The sequence below is a fragment of the Gavia stellata genome, chromosome 6 (genome assembly GCF_030936135.1).
Source record: "Gavia stellata isolate bGavSte3 chromosome 6, bGavSte3.hap2, whole genome shotgun sequence".
Classification (NCBI taxonomy): Eukaryota; Metazoa; Chordata; class Aves; order Gaviiformes; family Gaviidae; genus Gavia; species Gavia stellata.
Window position 1 is genome coordinate 27547796 of NC_082599.1, and position 12149 is coordinate 27559944.

Here is a 12149-nt window from a genome sequence, read left to right on the forward strand (position 1 = left end):
ACAATCAGTTTTCTGAAGTTCTTGTTTAGAAAATACATTGCTTTAAAAAAATCAAATCTTGATCTGGAGATATTTCAGCTGTGTTTTTGTGCACAGCCCTACCTATCTACTCACTAAAATATTTTTCCTTATGTCAACTGTAGATAAAAACGTCATGACTTTTTCAGTTCATTGCAAAGATTACAAGAAAATTGGATAGTAAAAATAATATGGTAGATAATGCAGCTCTTATCTTCGCTCTTGATTGCTTGTCTGTTTGTGAGGAAAAAAATGTCAACAGTATGGCTGTATCTTAGGGTCTGAATAAGCATGGTATTCATCAGGTGCAAAGAATTTGAGAGAAACACAAAACTAAGCATAATGTATTTTTTTTATTACTGTCTCACATCTTAGTGAACCAACTACTGCTGAAGCGCTTCAGAATAACTTACCTCTAGTTTCATTTTTAAATGTTACATATAGTTGCTACACAGACTGATTTTTATACCTTTTAGACCTACTCTATTTGGGCTAGTAGCTGTAAAAACAAGACAGAGTGCAATGAACTACATCCTTCTGTTTCTGTGGTGCAGGTAATTATAATTATAGTCCTTTTCCTTACTGTGATAGAATCCAGTCTGTTCTCATTTGGGCTTTTTTAAAAATCGGTTTTAAATATATTTTTGCTTTAGCATGGAATGTCAGATGATGAGCTTCATTCTCATGTCTGAAAGTGAAAAAGGGTTTGATTACGTTGCTTGGTGGTTTTCATTGCCTTTAAGCACCTTAGCGTATGTTTCATATGCACTGTTGAAGTCCAAACCCAACTTTTGACTAATTGCATAGCAGTGGAAAAAGAAGAGAGCTGAAGGGGAGCGTGAGTGTTTGGGAGGTATTAGTGCAGAAACCAAATTATGGGGCCCCATAGTCACTTTGAGACAGAGAAGAGGTGTGTCACAGGGGCATGCATGTGGTTTTCTTAAATTTAGGTTTTCCTCTTACTGTGTCCCCTGCCCTGCTAGATCCCAGTTGTCTTGATTCTGTTCCCTCTCTGTTTCCTTTTTTTTTTTTTTTTTATAGCTTGTCCTGCTCTTTTGAGGGGCAGCGTGTGTGACCTAATTTTTTTAATATTAATTTGTCCATCTTGACACTTTCTCTTTAAAAATTGAGGTTTAACTTAGATTTGTGGTCACCTTCATTTTAGGCTGGCATGGTACAGCATGTTTTGTGACTATGCCTGGTAAGTGTATAGTAGTATCTATCAATGTCGAGGTTGTGATTCTACTGAAGCTGTAAACGTGACCTGCTGTGCTATAAGAATGTATGCAAGAGATTTACAATTTCAAGACCTACTTAGTTAACTATAAACTGCATGGATTTTTGTTCGGTTTATATATTTATTAGATTTGAAAGAAAATTTAACAACTATTTTTATGATGCACTTTAATTTAGACAGTGAAAATGAGTAAGACGTTTTCTCTGTGTGTGTGATCTGCTTGTCACCCACGGTCCCTTGTTTTGTTTTGGTTTGGTTTTTTTTAAGATTTTAGCTTTCATCCTCATCAGAAACATTCCTGGATATGCCCGATCTGTGTATAGCTCATTCTTTGCCTGGTTTGGGAAAATTTCTCTAGAGGTAAGTACGATGATCAGAAGTACAGTGAATTTCAACTTAGAAAAGTAAGGTGGTTTTATTATCTAAATCGTAGTATAACACATAAATAGTGAAAACATTTATTGATTTATTTAATACCTTGCTGTTGTGTTTGACCTCTTTTAGCATTGTAGTTGCCATCTACACTTAAAAATCATAGCTGAAAAAGCAGTTTCACAGTAGCAAACTTATTTCTTATGTTGTTTTTTGGGGGGAGTTCAGGGTTGTGAGAGTGGGTATTTAATGCTGGAGTAAGCTGTGGTGTGTATGCAATTGGAAGATAAAAATTTAAGCCAGTTGAACAATCAGCATGAATTATACTGACTAGTATAAGTACACTTATAAATGTGTTTGCCCTAGAATGCTTTCCTGCGTTAGTAAACAAATGTAACTTTACAAACAAAACCCTTCTTAGTGCAAATGTTTTCTTGTTCCATTGAGTGTATATTTTGAAACAGTAGGAATTACCTTGCTTTCCATTTTATTTGGTGTTTAGTAATATTAAATTTTTAATTTTATTGTATTAGTAAAATATATTTTTAAAAGGGAAAGGAACTTATAGGAGAAACTCCTTGTAATACGATGTATATGTAGTAGATGATTTTTAATTTCTTTTAAAGCATCACATTTTCACTGCTCTGATTCCTGGTGAACTTCAAGGTGCTGATCAGCTCAAGGGACCTTTGCCTTCATCAGCAGTTAAAGCATTATCTTTTATTTGCAGGCATGTTAGTTCAGTCCCTCACCAGACAGTAACTGAGCATAGGCGTATTCCTCATCTGTTTTGACATAATGTAAATGATGCTCCCCTGTGCCATATTTGGTTAAGGGCTAAGCAAACCCATTTTACTGTGTACTGTAAGAGACTAATAGTTTTGTCTTACAGCAAAGACATGTGGAAAACAGCTTCTCAAAGTATGTTACTTAATCATAAATGTCTGACTTAAGCAGAAGTACAGTGTGTCAACTGATGCAATAGTAATAATTATATGGTTTTATATAAGTAAAAATATTTCTATATAAGTATTATTAAACGCACTCTTTTTTCTTTCAGCTTTTCATTTGCCAATACCATATTTGGCTGGCAGCAGACACAAAGGGGATCTTGGTGCTCATTCCTGGATATCCAATGTTTAATGTTCTTGTCAGCACTTTTATATTTGTGTGTGTGGCACATGAAATTTCTCAGATCACTAATGATCTAGCACAGATTGTGGTTCCTAAAGATAACTCAACTCTGCTGAAAAGGTTGCTGTGCATAGCTGGATTTTTTTCTGGACTACTCCTCTTCTCAGCAATGCAAGATCAGTCAAGGCATTAACTTGAAGAGATTCTTGGAAACTTTCTTCAGGTTTTCTTTGTGTCCGCCTGAACAAAAATTCTCAACTGGAGGTACAAGAAGACATTTAAATTAAGTGTGTGGAAAATGTATATAGTGCAAATGTACATATGTTGTGTGGAAATAGCCTTCTCAAATAACCTGAGAAACAAGAATGCACTGTACAGAATTGCATGTGAAAATGAGTCTTTTCTACTGGATATATGTTTCTGTTTACATATCTGTTTAAACGTGACACGAAGAAGTGAAGTTAAATGGTTTAGCAATATCATGTGCATATCACGGAACTAACTTTACCTTGGATCAGCCGAATGAAGAGTGGATGTTACTAGAGTACTGCCTATACGTAACACATGCTGTAATCATTCTCATCAAGGAACAAAAAAGAGCAAACTTATGATCCTTAATTAATGGTCACCTTTAGCTGATGTGAAAGATGAAGTTACTGGTAAACCAGGGCATTTTTCTGAACAAAACGGTAATTTTTTGTTCAGAAATTAGTATTTTGGGTGGAGATAGTGCATGTTATACAAAGCCCTTTATATGTGGAAATAAAAAGTCATCACCAGTTCAGTGATTTAAGATTATATACAAGTTAACATAATATTTTATGGGGTTTTTTTAGAAATTTAAAATGTTTTCAGCAAATAATGGTGAATTCTGAGGTGAATTTTTTTTTATAAAGAGAATTTGATTCCCCCCCCCCCTAAAATTGAGTGCTTCTTCATAAATTTTCCACTAATTCATTTAACTGTGTGCAGTTCTCTGTACAATCCTAGTGAACACCCAGATGAATAATTTTCAGAGACTCAGTTCAAGATGGAGAATTTTTGGAAGACATCCAACCTTTTCCAGTCGGATGAAATCCCATCATATCCACTCCATCAGATCATAAGGAAGCGGGAGAAGAGGGGAATGGTGATCTTCAAACCTCTCTCTTGAGTTTGTAGGTCACCTTGAACTTGTAGGTCTTGTTAGGGAACTGGTGCCATATCCTATCCTGTAATAATATTTTCATTTAAAAGGATGCGAGGCAAGGATGCAAGTCAATCTGTTGATATCACGGGGATGAGGGATTGAGTGATCATCTTGTTGCATGCAGATGGTCGAGTCTCAGAATTACAAATTAAGTGAGATTGGAGCTGTTTGGAGGAACGTTTTTTCCCATCCTTTTTAGCAGTGCCCATTTTTCTTATTAACTCTTTCCTTTAGCATAAAAAGGAAAATTGAAAGAAATAGCCCTTCAGTGTGGCAGTGATAAGCTGTAATTTACGTTCCACTTAGTCAGTGAAATTATGGTCATTTCTTTGCTGTCTGTGCTTTTGATTCAAGTGATAGTTTGACCTCTAGTTGCTTTTTCATTTTACTTTTCTACTGGTTACTTGTTAGCAGTCAAAAACACAAGCACAATATTGTTTTCCAAGCGTATGTGCAATGATGTAGGATTATATACAATATGAATCCTAATTTGTACCATATGTACTGTCACGCACATGTTTTTGATCTTATCCCAGTTAAAAAATTGAATTCAACCTTGCAGCCAGTAATAAGTGCAAAAAAGATTTGTGAAAACTATGGCTTCAATTACTTTTTTTGGTGGAGAACAGTTTCTTTTAAAGAATGACCAGTCTTTCATCATAAAAAAGAAAAAATAAGTCATTCACTTCTCCCAAATTCAGCAGTTTTACGTCTGCTAGCTATTTTGAAGCTATTGGAAAGATACTCAGCTATTTGTTCTTTGTGTGCATTACTTCCCATGTTTGGAAAGTTAACCTCCTTGATCAGTACATTTGAATGGCTGAAAGAAATGGTATAGGTGAACACTGTGGTGGGGGATAGGATGCATAACCTTCATCTATGCCAGTATTAGGAGCAATGGGGAACTGTGAGTTTGAGGGATAATTTTTTTGTTCTTCACAACTTAAGTATTGTAGATATAATTTTATTTATCTGTTGTACAGACTTGGTTAAAAGATTTATTTTTAATGTTTGAAATAATGCACTTGTTTACTATTACTGTATGTGGGATAAATATATTTTCAGGTTATGTAAAAATATGAAGTAATTTAAAAACATTAAATAAATGTGCTGTGGATGCTTATTTTTGTAACGGGAGCAGCATCGAGTAAAAACTTCTTACTGCTTGACTCTAGCTGGGCTACAATTCACTATTATGCCTACCTTAAATTACAGATTAATATTGCAGTTTCTCCAAAGTGATATTCTGGATACTATTACTTCAAACGAAGGGCAAATATTCACTTGTATCACAAATTATTTTGGATCCAATGCAGAAAGAAAGATTCTTCTGCAGTAAATCGCACTGTCCCAGACCTGATGAAATTACAGCTCTGGTAGCCAAAACCTCCCCTGGAGCTCAGGGGACTTCAGCAGAACTCCGCACCGGAGGTGTTGAATTCTTGTTCCCCCATGTTACAAGCTAGAAACTCTGCAGCAGAGCTCTGCATGAAAGCAGAGGAACTGACAAGGCTTTTCTTCAGTCTGGCAACATCAAGGAACCCATCCTTAAGATTTGTTTGGGTTAAGGAATTTAGCTTTTAATTTAGCTACTTATGTCCCGTACTAATTAGGAGGAAGGGCTCCTTAAGCAAAGGATTCAGAGTGGTAGTTCATATCCCCAAAGCTTCGCGTAATTGGGGAGATAATATCTAACGTGGACACCTGAACTATGTGGTGCAAATACTCTCCAGCCTTTCCAGTTACAACACCTGTTCAGGCATCTCCCCCAGTTAAACAGAAAGCCTGCACAATCAGTTCCACTTCAGTTCTTGGACACTTACCCATCCAGTATCGCTGTCCATAATGTTAACAACTGTAACACAAGTTGTTCCGGTATCACTATGTAAAATAACCAGGCAACAACATCACTACTTAATGTTTTCCTGTTTATTAGATTTTACATTTCATATATTTACAAAGACATCTGTAGTGCTTTCTATTTAATTTGGTTGCAACTCCCACTTAATTGATACAATATCAGTTCATACTGTCATCATACATTGTTAAAAGAGGCTGTGAATTTACTGTTTTAAATATCAGCACTTTTAACTATTACTAATTCTTTAGCCATTAAGTGTCTTTAGCCAGCTTTATAAATCTATGGTTCCGTAGTAATTGTTTTATAATTAAAAATAAATATTTTGTTATTAAACTTACCTCAAATAAATGAAGCTTTCAATCATAAAATAGTTCAGGTGTGCTTAATACTCAAGTCACCTACATCATTAGATTCTTTTCAGACCAGGTGGAGCCCCCACTAGTACAAACTGATTTTTTTATGCATGTACATAGCAGTTTAAGAAATTTCCTTAAATATATTGGCACTGTTACATATCCATACAAGTAAGATGGGAGCAGCTCAACTGGTAGGTAATTGATTGTCATATCCTCAAGTTACCAGAAATTGTTATGATCCAAAACCAATACTATTTGCAAAGTTTAGTCTTATGTTGCATTAAAAATAATTTAAAATCCATTCCATTCATTTCTGCTTCAAAGCACTGACAGCTCATACATTTGAAAGTAGTAGTAGAAACTAATAGAAACTAGTAGAAACCAAATGCTGATTGTACTCAAATTTTCCACAGCTTGGATAAAAGATGTAAATTTTTTATTTACTGTAAATCTCAGTGTGCAGTTTTCTAAATCACTTTTCACCAATAGCCAGCCAAGCCGCTGGAAGAAAGGAGGAGTTGACTGATGAAATCTCTTCCCTGGTACCTTTTGGATGAGGTAGGTAGGCAGGCATGATGCATGCCACTGAAAGAGAGTAGGAATGGCTCTTTATTCCAGCTGTTTCAGAAACTGACTTAATTTTTCAACTTACACTGCTGTAGCTTGAGCTACCTCTCATAGTATAATAACCACTGGCACTATTCCTATGGCTAGATGCATTTGTTAACATATTCTGTGGGTTGTGCTTAGTGTTTAGGGCAGCCTTGCAAACACTGATGTTTAAGGCTTGCAACGACCGAGCTCCGATTATATACTTTGCTGCAATAGTTATACTTATTGCACAAAATGTGTCTAAAAGGCAGCTCAGGACTTGTTTTAACTATCTGCCAAGGTGTTGCATTCAGGTCAAAGCCTATAAACACAGCATTGTTTGCTTAAAAGTGAACATAAAATAAGGGTTTGTGTTTTGAAGGAAGAGGGTCATAACTGTAAAAAGAAAAAAAGCCAGTGACTACTTTGGTCTTTTTACAAACTCTAACAACCTTATTTTACAGTTTCTTTTTAGCCTCAGTCTTAAATTCTTAGGCAAGTTACGCAGAATTTCTCTTAGCAGAGACCTCAGAAACCTCAGCCAAGGAAATGTAGCCCGCATTTAGCAATTTTAAAGCAGACACAGCTTTCTGCTTACCATGCAATGTCCTGATGAACATACACCTTCAGAAAGAGAAAATATTAACAGAAAAAAGACAACGCGTAAGTAAGTGTCAGCTTAAAACAGTATGACGCTTTGAGGTAAAACCCCAAGAACTGTTGGTGTGAGCTGTTACAGCTGGAGACCCTGAAGTCCTGTGTTACACTGTATTTGAGGATTTAAAGAAGCATTAGAAAAACTCATTTAAAATATGCAAACAATGTCAGGAGATAAATTATCACCATCAATTGAAAAATAAGGAAACCTCACTTCAGTTCCTTTTAACAAGGTTCATATTATTAAGCTTTACATCTGCATAGACAAACACCTCTCAAAGTAGCCACCTCCCAGGGAAGTATGTATTTAATCAATTCCTTTTTAAGATGCTAAAAAATAATTCTTGGTTTATTGGATAGCTAGTTCTCCCACAACTCTTCTTGCTCCAAATAAAACAAAGAATGTGGAGGATATAAAAAATAAACTGCATCAGGAATATCACAAATTTTTAAAGAGTGTTTTTAAAGAGTTAAAAGTTAGCCCATACATACCATAACAAAATTTACCCTTGATTACTTGCAGACGTTAATTTCTGCCTACAGTAGTTTGTAACAGTTTCTTGTAACAACCAGATGAATGAATGGACAGATTTTAAATGTTTTATTGCTTACAAGTTGTCAAATAGGTTAAATATCTGGTAAAGGAACAGAAATCCAACTGTCAACAGGAATAGTTTTAGTTTCTTGTTTTTTTTTTTTTTTTTAAAAAAAAAAAACTTTGCTCATTAAATTTTTATAATACCTACAAAATTAATGTCTAATAAATCCGGAATACTATTTCTGAGCCTCATCACACTGCACAAGTTTTCATGCTTATACGCTACTGCTTTTTGTGTGCAAATGTAAGGCAATTATATCATCCCATTGAACAGAGTCTGAAATCCCTTGAATCTGGTGCTTATTCTGAAGTTTTGATTTCCCTGTTAAAACTTTCAGGAGAGATCACAAGACAGAATAAAGTTTGATATTTATTAATACATATATTTGAAAGATTGTTTTCTGAACGTAACAAATATAAAAAGTTATCAGTGTTTACAAATTGTCAAAAATGTCCAAAGTACAAAAGGATACAGTACATCATTAGTTATACGGAAGTGATTGTACTCTCTGGCAATGAAATCATCTGAATAATGTAGGCATGCACAATATACACCAGAAAAACTCATGCATCAATCAAAACAAATAAGGAAATAAGACAATTTGCTGCTTTCTCTGATTACAAGTTCATTGCTTCTGTTAGTTTTCTTTCCTCAGGAATACCATTTACCTGCAAATAGATGAGAATTTACATAATGCATCAGTGGCATATGATGCTTCAACAATATTGAACTGCTAACTGGTAGCACAGCACATAAATAGTATTTATTAGTCCTTTATCAACAACCACATTGGAGAAACACAAGTACAACCTGGACCAAAAGACAACATAAACGTGGAAAAGCTTTACTTGTTTTCTTCTGGGAAAGGAGAAATCTGGGAAAAGATTGTTTAACTGGAAATTTATCTCTCTATTAGGGATCTAACAGGCTTCATAAGGAGACTGTGAAGCTCAAAATGGAAAATCCAGTATACAGTGTACATGCAATATTTAGTCTTTTGCATTATAGGAATATCCTACAAACTTTTTCTATTTAAGGTGCTTACATGTCCTCATGAGTTTTGTCAATCGACAGAGAGACAATTATAAAACTTAATATGCCTTTTCATATTGGAGACCAGTAGCAATTTTCAGCAGTGTAACATAAACGCTAGATGTGAGTTGTCACCTTACATAAAATTCTTTCCCAATTATGTTTTAACGTAGTGAAATAGTCAAGCATTATGTCAGCTATTAAGTCTGCATTTTACATATGGTTAAAAAAAAGTTGTTTCTTATTGGGGATTCAGATAGTTCCTTAAGAGGATAGTGATTATTAGACATGGTCTGCTCTTCAGATTACTAAGTAAGGTCTACTGAAGCTTTAAAATAGAAAGATCTTCTTATTTATGGTGGCAACTGATAGCATGTTAATAATCTTGAGTATATTATTGGGGATTCTCTGTAGGAAAGGAAGAAAATTAAACAATGAATGCCTAGTTCTATAGGTTTTTTAGCCTCAAGTGTTTTAGTTCCATAAATTTCTTATTTGAACAGATCAATAAAATTGATTGCTAAGTTTGTACAGATGCTACTAAAGATCTCAGGAGCGCCTGATTTTTTTTTTTAAATTGTAACATTCTAAAAATCTAACCTTCTGACAACACGAGTCATAGATATCCTTTAGAAGATAAACTGCAAGAGGCATATGCCATCATGTCATGGAAGTCCTCGCAGTGTCATCTGCGCATCTGAGTTACGAAGGAAGGTGTCATTGTAAACTAAGAGAACAGGAGGAAACATTGTCTGTCCCAAATACATTTTCTTTCCCCCCGATTTCTGAGAGCTTGTTGCAGGCAGCGTCTATGATGAATATGAAAGAACAAGTGTATTCTACCAAAATAATGTACTACAGACACAGGAGGATTTTTAAGATCCATTTTTATGGCAGTTCTTCAGTGCGACTTGCAGGTGACAAACCCATGCTAACTTACATTTCATACCTTTTTAAAAATTTCTCACCGCTGTGAACATACAGTACTACCAGGTGATTTTGGATCTTTTTTACTGCAAGACAGACGGGGATTCTTGTAAGAAAACAGTCATAACAGAAGAGCTGACCTCTGTGACATTTTTATTCCGCTGACAGAATGCCTGCAGTAGTGAGAGTTAAGTGCTATGCTAAATGTCAACCCAAACCAGTGCTGGAGGCTCTGGGTGGATACTGCCAGGGCCATCTGCCACTTCCAGTATAGGTATAATAAAGCACACAAATAGCAAAGCTAGAAGAACTGCAGTCAGGTGTTTTTTTATAAATGTGTTTTTAATTTCCAGAAAAAAAAAAAAACCAACACATGGGCAGAAGCATCTATTATATACTTGCCTCAAATCTTTGAAATGTTGTCATACGAAATTCTCCTTTAATCCCCGAAAGCAGTAATGAAGAAGAAGGATTTTGAATGAAAAGAAAGAGTTGCTTATGTAACCCTTAAGTTAAAACAAATCTTCCTCTTGGAGCTGTAGTTCCTGTATTATGTTCAATACGTATGTATCTGGAGTTTTGCCTAAATACTCTTTAAATATTCAAAGTTATACTCTGGCCTCTACATTTTCCCTGTATGATCCTTATCCCCTTTCCTATATGGCTATGGCTGTAGCTTTTTCTCAGACCTGATACACTAACTAGAGAGAACAATCAGCCTTACGCAATACTCCAATGGGATCATTCACCACTTCAGTCAGTACATTACGATTTGTGAAAATGATGTAAAAGTGATGACTAAGACACAGGAGACCAGCAGAATGGATATTTGCCTCACCACAGATTCCCCAATATCACCTCTTTATGTTTAGTAACAGCAATAAAGAGTTCCTTCAGAGCTTAACTAGTATTGGCGGGAATTAGAAATTTTAATTTCCTGTCAAGTTTTGGAGAATCTGAACAGTGTAACCACATTCAGGAATCTGGCTGTAACTTCATGTTGTAACAGAAAACTACTTATATGAGGAGGTTTCCAACTTAGCTGTACCAGATTCCAGTGTCTCATGCTGAGTCCTAACGTAGCATTTCTCCTACTTGTTTAATCAATCCCATTGCAAGATTTTCACTGATGTATCAAAAAAATTCTGGAATGGCAATGCTGTAATACTTTACTATATTTGAAAATGGTTTCCACTGTCCATGTGTGTGTTTTGACTAGTGATTGCTCCACACTGGTCACTTAATAGTTACAGTATTTTCTCAGTACTGACCTGCACTCTGCTGCTGTGGAATCTGAGTCTGATGTGGCAGGTTCCTACAAAAAACAGTTTAATGTCTTTAATGCTTCCATACAAACTCTGAAGTATGCTATGCATAAAAGTTCAGTATTTAAAATTTGGAGTTTTACTTAGAAAGAAATAATCCATTTTCACTATGCCAATACAGTTGTCAAAAGGTTAGCCAATTCAGTTAAAGAAAGAAAATTAGTGTTAAGGGGTAGTTACTATTATTGCACTTGTCAAGTAGGTTCAAAAGCTCAGACTTGGTGAAATGCCAGAGGTAACAAGAATCACTGGAGGCTCCTGATGTTATGCAAAGTTTGGTTCCCGTAAGTGATGAATAGAGAAAAGGTGACAGCCTTTGCAACTTAATTATTGACTGTGGAATAAATGAATGGTCAGCTAGTTTTACACATCAGACCAGTTCACTTATCAAGGCAAAGTAACATTTTTGTGTCCTGCTTAAGTGTCTGTTTTAACAGCTACCAGATATTAAGGTTGCTTTTACAGAAAGGAATTAGGGGTTGGAATGCAAGTGAAGGAGATAAAAACTCTGTATACAACGTAAGAAAGCCTTTGGTACAGGCTTTGGCACCCCAGTCATAAAAAATTGCTATTCTGAATAGAGAAGAAACCATAAAATACAGGGCAGAGCACTTTGCAGCAGTTGTACAGGGATAATTTATACAGCCATACTTTCTGGGGAATTAAGCTTTGGGACAGGGAAAAGAAACACTCTTCTAGCACGTATCTACGTTATGAAGGGAATTCAGGGCAAGCATGTGTAAATTAGGGCCAGGTTAGTGCTGGCACTGGACTAATATCACTGGGGCCATGCAGGCCTGCCAGCTGAGGAGCTACTGACTGGAGCTACTATCATAGCACGGCACTGAAAA

At 35.6% G+C, this 12149-nt stretch overlaps 2 protein-coding genes across 8 annotated transcripts in view; one reads left to right on the forward strand and one right to left on the reverse strand.

Annotated features, from left to right (window-relative positions):
- The window catches only part of CASD1 (CAS1 domain containing 1), a 34149-nt gene extending 27809 nt beyond the window's left edge, over window positions 1–6340 (forward strand). The window contains exons 16-18 of the mRNA XM_059818595.1: window positions 495–572; window positions 1523–1615; window positions 2688–6340. Of these exons, the coding sequence (XP_059674578.1) occupies window positions 495–572; window positions 1523–1615; window positions 2688–2954 (438 nt within the window). The 3' untranslated portion in view covers window positions 2955–6340. The remainder of the gene's footprint in view (window positions 1–494; window positions 573–1522; window positions 1616–2687) is intronic.
- A 1847-nt stretch (window positions 6341–8187) lies between these two features.
- The window catches only part of SGCE (sarcoglycan epsilon), a 31454-nt gene continuing 27492 nt past the window's right edge, over window positions 8188–12149 (reverse strand). For 4 of the 7 annotated variants that reach the window (XM_059818442.1, XM_059818444.1, XM_059818441.1 and 1 more), the window contains 2 exons: window positions 11245–11288; window positions 8188–8682 (listed from right to left, as the gene is read on the reverse strand). In XM_059818442.1, coding sequence (XP_059674425.1) covers window positions 8666–8682; window positions 11245–11288 — 61 coding nt within the window. In that variant the 3' untranslated portion in view covers window positions 8188–8665. Of the gene's footprint in view, window positions 8683–10375; window positions 10411–11244; window positions 11289–12149 lie in introns of all 7 variants that reach the window. The other 3 variants (XM_059818439.1, XM_059818438.1, XM_059818440.1) reach the window with 1 other exon arrangement.